We start from the raw sequence: 18,667 nt of genomic DNA on the forward strand, positions 1-18,667 counted from the left end.
AAAGAATTTCGGATGTAGAGCTTAAACCCACCATGCTGGTCCAAAGCGAATTTAAGGTGATGTTTTATTATAAATTAGTCACTACCAGATCTTAACAATAATGGCTGCGACCGACGTGCTCTCCGATTTTATAATTACTTTTATTATTATAATAAAATTTATAAACTACGCCATGAAATCATTGACAAGTCTCTCAATCAGCTCACGGTTTTTATTAAGCTCAAGCTTATAGAAAAATCTCATCATAATATAAATGATTACTGTATAATATGACATGATTATAAAAGACGAAAAACCTTGTGAATTACTTGCATTATATGACGGGGTACTTAGTTTTCGACAACATTGTGGAATGTCACAAAAATAAGGCGATACCCTGGCTGTGTTTTTATAAGCTCTTCTCGGACCAAGGCGCCTTCAGAACTTTCGTAAGACTTTAGTTACACTATCATATTATAACAGCATAACCTGACGTTTCAAAAGTGCTTGTTATTAAACCTAATTCAAGTGAATTAATTTTGAATTTGAATTCTCCGAAGTACAGTGGTGTTACGACACGGTTATGAAGTACTTAAGTCTGCAGAACCGTTCCACTGTGTTATCCGTTGTACCAACGAGGCAGTCCACTTGGGGTGATAAGTGACATTTAAATTTATGTAAATTTTTTTTGGTGATATGGCGATATGGCTTAGAAAATAGGTACTATTCCACACCCATTGTTTTTTTTTATTTCCGCTTATAGACCGAGAGCCTGTGATAGCCAGACGTACATAATTTTATGAAACTGGAAGATTGACATACTCTTACCATAGGTAAGCACGGAATCTCATTATGTATAATAAAATAATGTACTACAAATTTGCAGAACACATATTTTTTTACAAAAAGTGTCGCGACAGTATATGTCTAACTATAATAATAATCCAACCAGCTCTTGAATAAGGGCCCCGTATGGGTTCGAAACTAGTTGGGCATACTCCGACCTAATATCACGTGAATTTTAGCTGCGTTTCATAATCAATTAATATAATAATAATGACACAATAGTATATAATAAAAATAATGGAAATGCCGCCGTTATAAAAGGCTCTTTATTTGTAGTATTATTTTATTCAAAACTACGTTAAAGTTTCTTCAAATTCAAGACTGCTTCAATACCTTATTTTAACATTTTGAATTATTATTATATTATGCCAAGGAAAATATTTAATTAAAAATCTGCTATAAACTTGGATGGCTATATGGGCCCTTGAAACTTGCTACTTTCCTAAGCCATCACGGCCCATAGTTGGCTACCGTAATTAACTATGGTAGGAAAATAGGCTGACGAACTCTCAGGTTTTATAATATGAGGAATGTCTGACTGCCGCAGGCTCTTAGTTAATTGCTATTTTGTCAATACCCACTTGAGAAATTCTTAAAGCTTTATGGGCAAGTAAGGACTTAGCTATCCATAGAAATTCGAGTATAATTGCATTGCATTTCTAACTGCCGTTGCACTGTGACTGTAACTAAATTCGTTTTACTTACATTTAAGCTGTAATTTTATATATAAAATATGTTTTTATATTAATTTTCGAGAAAAGTTAATAAAAGTAGAAGTTTTTTAATTAATTAGTTTGTGTGTGTATTATAGTTATATAGTTATAGTTTTAAATTAAATAAGATTAATAGAATAATAATGTCGTATCTTGCAAAAAAAAGGAGTAATGTGTGGAAGCATTTTACTATAGTCAACAAAGACAAGGCAAAATGTGAGTACTGTTCCAAACTAATTAGTTACAGTGGTGGTGGTACCGGAAATTTAACAAGACATTTAAAAAAACTACATGGGACAGTAACGATAGAGGCTCCAATAAATCCAAGTTTTCATACGACCTTACAACCACGTATAGAGCAAAATACCGCGGAATCTGTTGATTTAAGTAGTATTCCATTAACGTCAGAAGAAGGCTCTTCCTCTATTTCGACTGCGCCCCAAACAAGTAAACCATCTGAACACTCAAGGATTGATAGTTTTATGAAGTCTACGAGACCATTACCCCTTAGTACGTCCAAGCAACTTGATCTCCAAATTGTTAAATTCATAGTAAAAGGTTATCATCCTTTTCAATTGTGGAAGAAGAAGAATTTAAAAAAATGTACAAAATGATATTGCCGACATATAGATTACCCACTCGCAAAACTATATCATCTAGTTTAGTGCCTAAATTGTACCAGAGTACTAAAGAAAAGGTTTTAGAATTGACTGCCGAAGCTGAGGCTGTATGCCTTACTACTGATGGTTGGACATCTATTAATAACACAGCATTTATAGCCCTTACAGCTCATTTTATCAACAAAAACTCCCTGCTTAAATCAGTTTTGTTAGGCTGTTCCCAATTAGACGAACGTCATACAGCACAAAATTTGTCAAACTTCTTAAAAAATGAAACGTCGAATTGGGGAATCACAAACAAAATAGCAGGGATTATAACAGATAACGCGGCAAATATTGTAGCGGCTGTTCATTTAACAACCTGGCGACACTTTCCATGTTTTGCCCACACAGTAAACCTTGTCGTCCAACATAGTTTGAACGCTATGAAACCACAGCTAGATAAAGTAAAAATGATAGTGGAGTATTTTAAGCACAGCTCTTCTGCAAACAGTCGGCTACAAGCTATGCAGACACAGATGGAATTACCACCCTTAAAGTTAAAACAGAGCGTTGTTACCAGATGGAACTCCACTTATGACATGTTGACACGTATATTAAAAATTAAAGATGCTGTAGTAAGTACTCTTGCTATCGAACAACCGCGCCTCAACACCTTATCACCTGAAGATTGGCTGCTGATAGAGCAGTGCATTAATATCTTGAAAATATTTTACGAAGTGACGGAAGAAATAAGTGCTGAAAAATCAGTTACAATATCAAAAGTTATGCTTTTGGTAAAAATAATGAAAAATCACGTGACAAAAAATCTGATTGAAAATGGTTCAGATCAATATCTTCAACTTTTAAACGATCTACAAGAACAATTAAATAGTCGGTTCCGTGACCTTGAAAATAACATATTAGTCACGGAGGCATCTTTTTTAGATCCAAGATTTAAAAAGCATGCATTTACTACCATGGAAAAATACGATACCTGTCTAAAAGGTATAAAAAGAAAACTTCGCTCTTTAGCCGCACAAGATTCAATACCATTGCTCGAAATTGCTCCGACTATGAATGAGGCGCAGGCGTCATCTTCTACGAGTAGCATGTGGGCTGATTTTGACAAAGAAGTTGAAAATGATATCATAAAAAATCCTACAGCCGCAAGTATTGTAGAACTCGACAAATATTTAAATGAGCCATTAATAAATAGGTCCGTATCGGTTCATCGTTTTTATTCATCATATTCTGTTTTTGTTAGTATGTTGCACAATAACAATTGTATAATTCCATTACTTTTCAGGTCCGATGATCCATTAAAGTGGTGGAATGATCGCAAAAATTTATATCCCCACTTATATACACTGATGAAAAGACGACTATGCGTGCCCGCAACATCTGTGCCATGCGAGAGAATATTTTCCAAGGCTGGCATGACAATAAGCAATAAAAGAAGTTCCTTAAAACCAAATAAAGCTTCTCAAATTTTATTTTTAAATCACAATTTAGAACAAGTTTAGAAACAAAAACTAATTGTGTGAAGGAGCGCTCACTCTTAAAAACATCGTTTGTCCGGAATAATATGAACTTTAAGTGCATAACAATAAGGACTTTAATATATAGATAATAATGATACGTATTTTATGTACAATACAGTGATAGTCATTTAAATAGGTATAAATGTATCTGAAAAATAATAAATAGTGAATACCAACAGACTTTACAGTTATACGATTAAGTGTTAGCGCATAAGTAAAATAGGGTGTTTGACATTTTTCTATTGTATAATATATAGTACATATTTAATAATAGCAGAGCCATTTTGTAAAAGTAACTTTGCGGCTAAAGCGGACGGAGTTTTAGACGGAGCGTTTTTAATAATTTAAACGCTCCGTCTAAATACTTATAATGAAATATTTCATAATTACTATATAGGTAAATAATTATTTACGTTTACTTCAATTTCGTTTAAATTGCCTGTATCATAAAATCAGATTCTGTAATAAAGTTAAAAAAAGAGAACGCCCTCTTAATTTTATAATTATTATTTATTACATAATCTGTTTATATGATTTTTTATTCTCGTTAAAATATATATTACTTTTAGCAATAGTTTATATATAATTAGTATAGTTTAGCATAGATAAAATTATATAAAATAATTAAAGTTAAACATAACACTACATCTCAATTACTATAATTGAGATGTTGTGTTATGTTTAACTTTAATTTTTTTACATAATTTTATCTATGTTCATAAAAACATAAAATAAAATTTCCCACTATTTGGATATAAATTTAGAAGATGACAACATTAATAATTGTATCACCACGCAAAAGCGATACAATTACAAACCATAATATTTATTTAACTCATAGTAGGCATATCTTTGTTTTGAATCCGCCAGTCGATCAAACGATCGGATCCCGGTTCGGGTCTTACGGGTGTTCAGTTCAAATACCTACCTACTTCAAGCCGCTTCGCAACGATACACAAAACCCGAACAACCCGTGACCCGAATGATCGAAATGATCGAATCTTTAAGACCCGATTACCATGAGAATGGGTCGCGATCGACCCGGGTTTTACGAAATGATCGAATTACACAGGTCTATCGCAGACGCACTGAATTTGACTTAACTTCGATTTTACGATCGGGCTCTTAACCCTCTCGCGTCCCGCGTCTCGCGTGTTCGGAATCATTCGGCAGGTAAGTAGGTACTGAGGGATATATCATATTGACGCGACCAAAAATATTGAGTTTGCTGCGTTACACGTTTCTTTTTTCAACACGCATGTTTGTTTGCATTAATATTTATATGTCCGCGATTTTCTCAAAAATAACAAGTCTGAATTGGTTTGTGTTAATGGTTATACAATGAACATTTTGTTTTGTTTTGAATTCACGACCTGATGGCCCGAATTAGGCTAACCACTTTACCGACGGTGCAGTTAAATTTTGTTTTTAATAAGATTTCTTTTTAAAAAACTATGTTTTTGATTCTGTCTAATATTTTTCTTCTTCAAATAAGCGAAATGCTTGTATTAAGTGGGTATATCTATAGTCCAAAAGGCCGGGGATCAAGTCTATCATCATCATCATCATTAACATCCCATATTCGGCTCACTGTTGAGCACGAGTCTCCTCTCAGAATAAGTGCGTGCCTTGCTCATGTGTATCGCATGTAGTATCTGGATATAGGCACTATATGTGGAATGCACAGCATGCGTGCGAGAGTACATTGGCTCTATGAGGAAAATCATCGCGGAATTTACTTTTCTGATGGAAAGTTAAAACTATATCGATGTCATTATGTTACTTACAATTTACACTAATTTTAGTAGCACTTCTAACGAATAATTATTTTTTTTTAAATACAACCGACTTCAAAACATTGACGAGTATACGAAACTAAAAAAAGAAAAATAGCATTATAATATTTTTTACCTAATTGATAATTTTAAAGGACGTGTCAAGCCAGTGCTCTATAATTTCAAGGCGTTAAAGATTTTTGTTTCTCAGACTTTTTTTATATTATTCTGTCTATCGACACCACACGGGCTTGACACCGACTTCGAAGTGGTTTTGAAGTCGGGTGTATTTTTTTTATTAAACTAAAACTTGAGCAGAAACCCACAAAAAACTCGAAAAGTTAGGTGTATTAATTGTTTAGTTTTAATTTTTTAGAAGTCTAAAACTAAATACTGGTAGTTACAACAACTCATCCTCAAGTATTTTTAACGATAATAATAGGATATCTTCCTACTTATAAAAGCCGTGCCAAGCCGTGATAGCCCAGTGGATATGACATCTGCCTCCGATTCCGGAGGGTGTGGGTTCGAATCCGGTCCGTGGCATGCACCTCCAACTTTTCAGTTGTGTGAAACTGTATTTTAAGAATTTTTTCTGTATTTTAAGTATTTTAAAAATTTTTGTGTTGTGTGTATTTTAAGAAATTAAATATCACGTGTCTCAAACGGAGAAGTAAAACATCGTGAGGAAACCTGCATACCAGAGAACTTTCATAATTCTCTGCGTGTGTGAAGTCTGCCAATCCGCATTGGGCCAGCGTGGTGGACTATTGGCCTAACCTTTCTCATTCTGAGAGGAGCAGCAGTGAGCCGAATATGGGTTGATAATGAAGAAGATGATATGACACTTCCGTAGGTACTACATGCATATATTTATATACCTTGCTAATGTATATCGCATGTAGTATCGCATTTGACGACCTCCGTGGCGCAGTGGTATGCGCGGTGGATTTACAAAACGGAGGTCCTGGGTTCGATCCCCGGCTGGGCAGATTGAGATTTTCTTAATTTGTCCAGGTCTGGCTGGTGGAAGGCTTCGGCCGTGGCTAGTTACCACCCTACCGGCAAAGACGTACCGCCAAGCGATTTAGCGTTCCGGTACGATGCCGTGTAGAAACCGAAAGGGGTGTGGATTTTCATCCTCCTCCTAACAAGTTAGCCCGCTTCCATCTTAGACTGCATCATCACTTACCATCAGGTGAGATTGTAGTCAAGGGCTAACTTGTAAAGAATAAAAAAAAAAAAAAAATGTAGTATCTTCTTTAAAATAAATTATACTAAAACTTGAGCAAAAACACTCAAAACGTTAGGTGTATTGATTGTTTAGTTTTAATTTTTTAAAAGTATAAAACTAAATACTGGTAGTTACAACAACTCATCCTCAAGCTTTTTAACGATAATATTATAACTTCCTACTTATAAAAACGCTCCCTGATAGATAAAATACGGTGGTCAAAACTAGTATAGCATCACTTTCTATCGGGGTCAACGCACTGGTGGCCGACATTTTGGTTTGAATATCAAAAAAGGTGTTCCTTGGCGTCCTTCACGTACGTCAGTAAGTCCGGTTCGAGTGAAAGTCGGTGACTTATGTCCCTTTAATTTTATTATACACTTGACATTAGTGTCCCTATATCGCTTTCATTGGTGTAGGCGTTCGTCAAGGTTATTCGCTAATATGGTTGCAGAAAATGAACTTTTTTTTTATTATTTCATAGTTTTTTACAAACTTGCAATTTATGTATGTGTTTGTTAGGGTGAAATTTTGCAACTTAATTTTGAAGCAGATATCTTCGAATTGAGCTGTTTTGTATACTTGTTCAATTTGAATGTCAATGCATGGTTACCTTTGTGACGTCATTCTAAATCCAATAATTTTTAATGTACTTCTACAACATGGGTATCAAATGATAGGATAAAGGCTAAAAATAATGCGAAAAATAAAGTGACGTCTGTGTAAATCCAATATGGCGGGTTTCCTAAATTAGAACAATGTAACCCAAGGTATTAAGTTTTATTTAAGTTTTTATATAAATAGCCTTGGTCTTAATTAACATTCAAAAATTTTGGTGGGATATATTAATTATTTCATATAGTCAAAAATGTAAAAACATACTTTATTTTGGTCCATAAAGACTTGATAAATTGAGGTGATTCCCTTAACTTTACAGAATACAACGGCCAGTTAATTACGATAAACTTGAACAATTTCTTTCACCTTTAAAAATATTGCTTCAACCAAAACTTGTTCACAGCGTATAATTCTTACTTTCTCACAATTTTATTCGGCAAATTTCGCAGGAAAAGGATGACTGTTACTGTTCATAGTAATATAAATGAATATGATAGTTAATCACAGATGAACCGTTTATGATTGTTATTCAAATGATATATTTTATCTTGGCATTCTGTAGATGCAAGTTATAGGTAGCAGTTTTTCAGAGTCGATTATGATTGATTGATTGATGATGATTATGTGGCAGAGACAAAATCTCGGAGCAGGTTTCGGGGACTTGTAAAGTTTCTTTTAAAGCGTATTTGCCATAGCTTTGTTAAATATGGTCATATTTATAGTGTACTTATTTGCTATATCTTTGTTAAATATGGTCATATTTAACAATTATACGGCAAATACGCTATAAAAAGAAAGAAACTTTACAAGTCCCACAAATCTGCTCAGAGATTTTGTCTTTCTTATTAAAGCGTATTTGCTATATCTTTGTCAAATATGGTCATATTTAACAAAGATATGGCAAATACGATTTAAAAAGAAAGAAACTTATTTTGAAATCACCGAAATCTGTTAAATTAGTCAGAATAGACTGTGTTAGGAGTGGAAACCACAACAGTCCAGCGGGCGGGAGTCGAACCACCATCTCTTGAAGATAAGTCTGACCTTTAATGAACAATTGAGGCTCGTACTTGTGAAGTTGTCCTAGTGAAGTTGTGCCCGAGTATATGTAGGCTTAAGGGGAACTTAGCCCTTAACGAAGCGCGTTAAAACTCGCCTTCCTGCCCATAGCTATTAATTAGCCTCAACTGCTCAACGGTACGCTCAACGGTAAAAGCGGTCGGACCCATGAAGGGTGGTGGTTCGATTCCCGCCCCATGAAGGAAATGGGAATATTGGTCATATTATAAAAGATATGGCAAATATTCTTTAAAAAAAAAATTTGCTTGTTTGACAAGAGAAAGATTTGCTTGTTCGTTTGCATGAATAGGCTCCGAAACTATTGAACCGATTTCAATTTTTTTTTTATAGTTAGGAAGCTACTCTATCCCCGCGTGATATAGGCTATATTTTATCCCCGTATCCCTATGGGAACGAGAACTACGCGGGTAAAACCACGTCCACGATAAACGCGGAATACAGTAAGGTGTCCAATCAGCTTAAATTTCATTTAAGAAAGTATTCTCACATACATGCGAGAGTAATAGAGATCTACAAAGTCACGCATTCTGCAGAAAAAGTGATTCACACATTTTTCTTTCAACATTGTAGTCGCTTTTGTAGATAGACAATAGTTTTCCGGTATTCTTTGAGACATATGACTACTATATTAGTGACACGATGAAAAGTCTTTTATGACAGCTATAGATTTCTTGCCTAATGATTATTGTCATAGATACTCTAATAGATAAAGAAAGTTTAGAAATAGAAAAGACACAAATATATTACACAAAACCACAAGATTATATAAAAATTAACAAAATACAACAGAAAATAAAAGTGTTTGCTGTGAATCATCATCATTCAGAAAACTGACAAGCGCTTTCGAGCACAAGAATTAAAATATTTGTACTATTTTTTTTAAATTAATAATTAAAAAGAGATTATCATTATCATTATCGGCTACTTATTTTAACGGCCAAATATACCTCCTTTCTTACAAGATAGGGTATATGAATTTCAACATTACAATAATCTCTTTTCTGAATTTCTAGTCTACCCTAAAGTCATGTATATTAAAAAAAAAATTGACGAAAAGCAGTGATAGCCTAGTGGATATGACCTCTGCCTCCGATTCCGGAGGGTGTGGGTTCGAATCCGGTCCCGGGCATGCACCTCCAACTTTTCAGTTGTGTGCATTTTAAGAAATTAAATATCACGTGTCTCAATCGGTGAAGGAAAACATCGTGAGGAAACCTGCATACCAGAGAATTATCTTCATTCTCTGCGTGTGTGAAGTCTGCCAATCCGCATTGGGCCAGCGTGGTGGACTATTGGCCTAACCCCTCTCATTCTGAGAGGAGACTCGAGCTCAGCAGTGAGCCGAATATGGGTTGATGACGGTAATTTCAAGCGAAAAAGTAGACTTTATTTTTTTTTCAAAGGCAATTATCAATATTTATTGCACAAGCGTCAAAACGGTCGTTATACAGTGCCGCAAATATAATTGAAATCATTTCAATTTTAATTGTTATGTTGCTTTTACTAACCTAGTTCGAAAGGAAATTAATCGATACTACTAAAAAGTAGAAGTTAGTATTGTTTGCCAATGTCGATTTATTTATTTTAAAGAAAACCTGTAGCCTGCAGTATCCCATAAAGCGAATCAAGACAGGTAACCTTTTTCTATTTTATTTAATAAAAAGGAGATGGTCCATTTCAGGTCCACTTTTGTACCCCGTATCATTAAAATTTAAAAATTACAAGGATTTTATTAAAATCTAAATGAGTGAATAAATGTAACTAGTTTTAAAGAAATAAATAAAATTAAAACCAAAGTTTTTCAGATAAATCAAGATGGCGCCCATAAAGCAACTATGACATGACATTTGACAGCAAACGTCAAATCGACTACTGCATTGAAAACGCCATCAATCCGCCATTCATACGCATAATAGTGTTGCATTTCTGGGAAGAGAATGAATTTTTTCCAAAGAATTAAAGTAAATTCGTAGATTTGTATAATCAAAAATAGTTAAAAAAAATATTTTCTTTTATTTCCGCCAGGGTATTGTACCCTGGCTGATCTTGGGCTCCATACAATTTTGGACCATCTCCTTTGCCCTGTTTTTTGCACATTTTTTATTTTTATTGCAAAGTATGGCTTGCGCTTGACAACAATCATGCCTGATGGATAGCAGTTATGAGGTGTAAGTTAGAACCCGCTTGCCTAGATGATGCCTGTTCATTCTTTCCTGGTAGGTCCCTAGTTGTTCAAGGAGGTATGCCCACCGGCCAATACAACGTCGGCTCCGGAAACCCCCGTATAAAAGTATACGCAGATGATAATAAATTCTAATTATGGATCTGGTTAAATAATTGGCTTAAAGTATGTTTCTTGACGAAAAAAAAAGTTTTTTTCATCACTCTTCATGCTAAAAAAGTTCGCCGGTATACCAAAACAACGAAGTAACATTTGAAGCTGTATAATTTTTATCTGTTACCAATAAGCAATCCTCAATAACAGTAGCCCTGCGGGCGTTCGAACTCACGACATGCAGTTAAGTCCAAATTAACAGCTGTTGTTGTTGTACATTAGTTGGCTGTTTAGCTAACCGTGTGGTTAGCAGTCCAGTTTTAACCGTGGGGTTAACTGGACTGCTCAATTCATCATGATATCAGCCTATTTTTAACGGTCTACTAGCAGGCCTTATTTCTTATAGAGCAAGGGGAACAAAGTTTATACTAGTCTAAATGGTTTCTGACGGGTTTGAGTTTTGAGTCAGGTATAAACTATTGACATTATTGTGTCTCAGAGAGCACACCAAGACCAAAAGCTGTCCCGATTATTATCATTAACATTAATTAGTAGTATTTACACAATCACAGTGATGACTTACGGATCCGAGACCTGGTCGCTAACTGTGGCCCTCATAAGTTCAAAGTCACTCAGCTGGCGATGGAGTGGGCTATGCTTGGTGTTTCTCTGCGTGATCAAATCAGAAATGAGGAGGTCCGCAGAAGAACCAAAATCAAGTTCAAAGAGCCGATGGATGTTGGGGTCCCAAGGCGCTGGAATGGCGACTCCGCACCGGAAAGCGCAGTGTTGGTCGACCCCTACTAGGTGAACTGAGGACATCAAGCGGGTTGCAGGGAGCCGCTGGATGCTCGCGGCTCGAGACCGTTTTGTTTGGAAGTCCATGCAAGAGGTCTATGTCCAGCAGTGGACATCCATCGGCTATTAATGATGATGATGATGATGATGATGATGATTGTGTCCAGCCAATCCGCAGAGAAGTAGCGTGGTGGGTCTAAGCTTTATATCCCCTCTCCTATAAGGAAGGAAGCTTGGCCGTGTGTGGTCCATTAAAATAGGCTGATATACATTTTTTTATTGGTTCTTGTTTTATGCAAGTTAGCCCTTGACTACAACCTCACCTAATGGTAAGTGATGAATGATGATGCAATCTAAGATGCAAGCGTGCTACTTGTCAGAAGGAGGATGAAAATCCACACGCCTTAAGGTTTCTTCCCAACATCGTACCGGAACGCTAAATCGCTTGGCGGTACGTCTTTGTGGGTGGTAGCTAACCACGGCCGCAGCCATGCAGACCTGGACCAATTAAGAAAACCCCAATTGGCCCATATTTGATCTCCGAACCCAGGACCTCCGTCTTGTAAAACCTCTGCGCATACAACTGCGCCACAGAGGCCGACAAATAATGAATGATCTCGTTCAGAATATAAGCTCTGTTACAAAATAACTCTACAAATATTGAAAGTGCAAGACATGTAGAAAGCTATTTGAAATAAAAAAAATACACCTTGAATTAAATGCTAGACGCCAATTAGTCAATAATAATAAAAAAAAAACATTGAAAAAGATGCTGTGTCAAACCTCGCTAAAAGAGGGTAAGTGAAAAAAAAACAATTAACATCTAAAAAAATAAAAAAATATCCGGTCTAGAGGTCAATAGACTAACACTTTCATTGAAATTAGCCCATTGATCGATTTAGAATCGTTAAATCATTAAACTTTCACTATCACAAAATAACGTAAAGTAGGTGTGGGTAGAACAACAAAAAAGTACTTTCATTTTAAAAATGGAACAAAAATTCTTCTTACCTCACAAATATGGCGCGAATTCCACAAACGTCACTGGGCACAGATAAAACAGAGTAAACGGGTCAGTATACATGCGGCATAGGCGGCCACCGGCGAGATACTGGTTTGCACGTAGATAGAGAGAGGCTCTCGCGCCATTGAGATGGAATAGTGATGAGGAAATATTTTTATCGATATCGATAAATTTTATGAACAAAAATAATAACTAAAATAAGTTGTAGATACAACTAGTAGGACATAATCCTAAAGTGATCTTCACTCAGCATTATGCTGTGTCTATCAGGACACCACATTGTACTTCCGTCGAGCCATCAAGGTATCATAATTCGTATGACCGCCTGTTGGTCTAGCAATGACATCCAATTTTGGTTCAACCATTTAAATAATTGTCGTATCCATTTCTAGCACAAAGTTTTGTCGTGGTTGGTCGAGAATTTGATTTGCACGGAGATAGATATCTTGATATGGAGTAATAATGTTGAAATATATCGTTGATATTTATTTCAAACTTGCGGACACTCTCAATTTCATTCGAAATCCCAATACCTTCAAATTTCAAATAACATGTTCTTTATTATATTTACTTGCACTTGAGTATTCTCTCTTCGTAATATTGAGTTTATATACTCTCTCCAATAAGGCCGATAATGATGATGATAATGATCATTTCATTTATTTATTTATTCATTTAATTCATTTCCATTATAATATTTAACACATGTCATAGATAAAATGTCATAGTTATTACAAATGGAATGAAATGTAGTTACAACACCCTCACAAAGTATAAGTAAAAGTTAACTTAACATAACATAAGATAAGTAGAGAGGCGGATTTATTGTTTTTCGGTCAACAATTATAACGGTTATAACAAGCTATTGACTGCGAACTTGCCTGATTTTACATAAAGATGTGGTGTGAGATAGAAGCGAGCTAATTCGGAAGATATACAAGTTTATACCGCATGGAATTATACTAGAACTAACTTCAACCAATGTAACAAATATAAAGTCCTATAAAACACGAACTGAGAATCAAGACTATATGTTTCTGTTGAAAACCAAAGCATTTGTAGCTGCAACAAAGAGGTAATCAGAAACATAAATAGTTTTGCATATATTGAAAGTTATATTAGAGTCATACTTAAAAGATAGATTCTTTCAAGTAAAGGAACAAGATGCGAGGTCTGGTTTCTACAGGTGTACTGCTGGAGTGCCACAAGGTTCCGTTTTAGGTCCTGTGCTGTATAATATCTTTACATGCGACTTACCCCTCTCATCGAATGTTACTGTTGCTACATTTGCTGACGATGCTGCCTTTCTTTCTTGCAGTAATGATGCGACTATAGCAAGTAGACAACTACAGAAACAGCTTGACGTGACTAATTAATGGCTTAAAAAGTGGCGAATTAAGCCTAGCGCATCTAAATCCCAGCACATTACCTTCACTCTAAGATCAGGAGATTGTCCGGCAGTTAATCTAGACAAAGAAACATTACCACAAACTACATGCGTGAAGTACTTAGGATTTTACTTAGACCGACGTCTCACATGGAAGGATCACATTAAAAATAAGCGCGACGACCTTAATAACCGCTTTAGAAACTTACTCTGGCTTCTAGGCAGGCAGTCTGTATTGTCTCTCAACAATAAATTGCTAGTGTATTGCGCTATTCTGAAACCTATTTGGCTCTATGGAATTCAGATCTGGTCTACCGCTAGCACATCCAACACTCTAGTCATCCAAAGAGCCCAGAATAGAATATTAAGAACAATTGCTAATGCGCCCTGGTACTCACGCAACACTGAAATACACCAATACTTAGAAATACCAACAATTCAGGAAGAGATAAAGAAGCACAAAATGCAACATCGGACACGCTTGTTGAAACATCCAAACCCACTAGCTTGTGGGCTGTTGACTGCTGACAGAGTTAAAAGATTAAAACGGGCAGACGTGCTCGATACAATGCAGACTTGAGGACAGTGGTCCCCAGTTCTGCCAACGCCATGCTTAATGCTGCTAACGACTTATACATAATTAGATGAAATTAATAATTGGTTTTAACTATGTCATCTAACATATAAAAAACCCTGGCTGAGTTTGTTGTGTGTTCTTCTCAGATTATAGTGTGTTTGGAACCCTTGTAAGTTTAATTTTAAATTTTCGACTAATTATCACCATTATCTAATAAAATTACCTTATTATCACATTTTAGTTATCGATAACTAAATACGCTGGCAAAAGTACATCACTACGGCTGCGGTTTGCCAAACCGTGTTCAAGAGCAAGGTGAAGATCTGGGTCTTTGACCGCATATGGAAGGCTATGACCACCATTATAGTAAACAACTATAATTTAACTAGAGGTTAAAGTTAACACTGTATTCACAACAATTATCGCACAATAACTGCACAGTTGGGTACGTTGCAATATTACAGCGGACTAGTAGTTTGACACATATTTTACTTTCATTTAAATTAATTTAAAAATTAAAAATGCCCTAGTTAAACTATTAAGTGGTCTAACGTAAAATGTGTTAATTTTGGAAATGACAGGTTAAATAAAATAAGTGAATATAATTTAGGCTTTTATTTCAGAACAAAGCGTATCTTAATTATGTCATTATTGTATTTTAGTTTGAAAGGTTTGGTCGTCTTTTTACAATTATGCAACTGTCAATAAAACTAAAATTAAACCAATCTAAAACTGATATTATTATTTAATAAATGCTACTAATTTGGACATTATAACGGTTAATAATAATTAATATCTAGGCCCAGGAATATGTGTAAATCGGCGGTCTTCTTTATTTTTATAAAGAAGATTGTTAAAGTTGATACGTACGATATCGTTCTGTCATTAAAATGTATATTATGTGTTACATTTAATCTGCAATTAACCAGATTTTGGGCCGCGCGGTGGAATCGGCTTCGCGGTTAGCCTGTTACAGTGCTCTCGCGATTTTTGAAGATTTTTGAAATTCTATGACCTGAGACTGTCCTATGACAAAAAAAGGCAAGAATGTAAAAAGTAAAATGTCTGGTGATGAAAATGGTGGCAAGACGTAAAGACAAAGTGTCTTTACGATTAACAAATTAAATAGAGATTGGAATTAACAAATTAAATAAATATTGGAATTTAAATTAATTTACTGTTTTAAAAGTACCTGCTTATTAAACTTGACGGATGAATTTTTGAAAATTGTCTCTTGTCTCTCATTTATTTATTTAACTTTTATTGAAATTTTTGAAATAATGTTAATATAATATAAATATAATACAAATCACACATTTGACATTTGATTGCCCAAGCTACCGGTGGTCAGGGCTCCAGAGTGAGGAACCTCCTCACAATACGCGCCGTCTCAAGAAACACTGTCTTCTGTATGCGACTCTTGATCCAACATTAAGTGAAAGCTTCTTAAGATGTTGGTCGAAGTTTTTCGCTATAAGACCATTGACTGAAACAACCATCGGAACAATAACAATTGATTCAACATTCCACATGGCGGTCCAAGTATTTTGATACTTTTTAATATGAAATTTAATATTTTAACCACCAACCCGCCTTAGAGCAGCGTGGAGGATCTAAGCTCCATATCCTTTTTATAGAAGAGACAAAGCCTATTTTAAGGCCCCTGTAGTAGGTCTTTAAAATAGGTTGTTATTGTGTGTGTTTGTTAATAATATTACAGAGACATCTATCAGTTATACACTAAACTACATACTAACTAACCCATAATAACTCTCTCTTCCAGATAAGCTTTACAGCAGTAGTGTCAGTGGCTGTAACAATAGTTACTGACAAAGCAGTTTGGCCTAACGTTGATAGATGGCGCTGTTAGTCATTGTCTTGGAAATAATTATATTATTTTTAAATTTTAAATTTTTATTAATAATCCTAGTTTCTGTTTAGAAAAATCACTTTAAATATTAAATTATCTCTTGCAAAGGGTTGTCACAAAGTTTCTGACGTCTGAGGACATATTATTTCTCGTAACTATTACCAAGCAGTTATGCCGACGGCGATGGAATGAGCTATGCTAGGAGTATCTCTGCGTGATCGAAACAGAATTGAGGAGATCCGCAGAAGAATCAAAGTCATAGCTGATAGCTGAAAGCTGTCAGGTCAATAACAAACAGTCATCATTTAATTTTTTTTATAACGGCGCAGATCTGGTTACCACAGGCATTAATACCATGAGTACATTTAATAAAATTCGACGCTATCAACCCATATCCGGATCCTCTCAGAATGAGAGGAGTTAGGCCAATAGTCCACCACGCTGGCCCAATGCGGATTGGCAGACAATAATAAATTAATATTTTCATTATTTTTAGTATTCCACATAAAATATATATACCTACCTAGATAGGTAGGAACTAAAAGTTCGAATACAGCTCTTTTGTAAAACAGTATTGATTGGGTATTAATAGGTACTGTTTTATTAAAATCGGCCGCCGTGGCGAAGTGGTATGCGCAGTTGGTTAATAAAACGGAGGTCCTGGGTTCAATCTCCGGCTGGGCCGATTGAGGTTTTCTTAATTGGTCCAGGTCCAGCTGAAGGGAGACTTCTACCGTGGCTAGTTACCCACCCTACCGATCAAGACGTACCGCCAAGCGATTTAGCATTGCGATACGATGTCGTGTGTAAACCTAAAGAGGTGGGGATTTAATCCTACGCCTAATAAGGTAGCCCGCTTCTTGGATTTCATCATCACTTACCACCAGGTGAGATTGTAGTCAAGGGTATAACTTGTCGAGAAGTATTACGAAGGAATTTGCGAAGCTATCGAATTTTCATAAGACATACAATGACATTGTCAACTTATGGATAAGCTACATACTAAAATTTAATGGATACCCTTCAACATAAAGGAAACCTCCGAGCAGAAGCCAGGAATTGTAACCAAGGGTTTAGGGTTAAAGAATTCCTATAGAACATGTAAAGACTCTCCTTCTCCAATTTAGTAAGTCTTATTAGGGTAGCTTTGTATAATCATTCTAATATCCATAATATTCTTTCTGCACTTTTAGTAAAGCCAAGGCCTTTAAAGAGATAGTGCTGGTATTCCTCTCGTACCCAATTCTACTGCCTATAAACTAACCACAGTCCACATACCCATTTATAGTTAGTTCATTTGTCATCATCATATCAGCCCATGGACGTCCACTGCATGACATAGGCATTTTGTGGGGACTTCCAAACATCACGAAACTAACCCACCTGCATCCAGTGAATCCCTGCGGCTCGCTTGATGTCGTCAGTCCACCTGGTGGGGGGTCGACCAACACTGCGCTTTCTAGTGCGGGGTCGCCATTAGTTCATTTGTTAATTCATAATTAATTTATTCTCATAGATAATGTGATCATTTAGAACGTTTATTTCTTTGTTTATAGCTACTTTTTATCCTAAATTTCTCACAGGAATTGTATTTAAACGGGTGAAACTGCGGTACACTAGTTGTGTGTGTAAAAAATAAAACTATGAGTATGTTACAACATATTAATAATTTATTTGCCATTTACATACTAAATACTTTACATTACATTATAATAAATTACTTATGACCTAAACAAAACACTTATACCTCGCGCCAAACTTCTAGTCCGCTCTAACATTGCAACGCTCAAATCATTTATTTTTTTTATTTTATTCAACGCACCGAAATGTGCAGCTGTTACTAACCCGTCTGGGACATGTTTTTGCTCAAAAAAAAATCAAAAATTCAAAATTCATTTATTTCAAGTAGGCTCAGTTTACAAGCACTTTTGACACATCAGTTGACTATTTGTAAAGATTCTTTCACCGGTTCGGAAGGCAGGTTCTGCTGAGAAGATACCGGCAAGAAACTCAACAGTTGCTCTTTTGAAAAAGTCATACAGTATTACAATTTACATTTGATAACAATTAAATTACAATTTCTTATAGTTTTATTTCCTGTGTGAAGGTGGAAGCTGATCCAATGGCCTCCAAGCACCTTTATCGTTAAGGAACTCATCAATAGTGTAGTAACCTCGACTAAGTAAATGTTTTTTAACACATTGCTTAAAGTTGTGCATTGGCAAGTCCATCACAGTCTTGGGGATCTTGTTATAGAAGAGTACACCCAAACCCACAAAAGATTTTTTAACTCTTTGGAGACGATATGCAGATATAACTAACTTATGCCCGTGCTTACTACCGTATTG

The 18,667-nt window shown here is 35.5% G+C and overlaps 2 protein-coding genes across 2 annotated transcripts in view; one reads left to right on the forward strand and one right to left on the reverse strand.

Moving 5' to 3' along the window:
• LOC112052972 (uncharacterized) overlaps nt 1-12,605 on the reverse strand; it is a 60,561-nt gene extending 47,956 nt beyond the window's left edge. The window contains exon 1 of the mRNA XM_052889032.1: nt 12,473-12,605. The gene's annotated coding sequence lies outside the window, so the exon portion shown is untranslated. The remainder of the gene's footprint in view (nt 1-12,472) is intronic.
• Nucleotides 2,149-14,452, forward strand: LOC128199438 (E3 SUMO-protein ligase ZBED1-like). The gene is made up of 2 exons (XM_052888884.1): nt 2,149-3,310; nt 13,947-14,452. Exons 1-2 carry the CDS (start codon nt 2,149-2,151, stop codon nt 14,450-14,452), a joined length of 1,668 nt encoding a protein of 555 aa, XP_052744844.1.
• The last annotated feature ends 4,215 nt before the right edge of the window (nt 14,453-18,667 follow it).

This window comes from Bicyclus anynana, chromosome 24 (assembly GCF_947172395.1).
Source record: "Bicyclus anynana chromosome 24, ilBicAnyn1.1, whole genome shotgun sequence".
In the NCBI taxonomy this organism is placed as follows: Eukaryota; Metazoa; Arthropoda; class Insecta; order Lepidoptera; family Nymphalidae; genus Bicyclus; species Bicyclus anynana.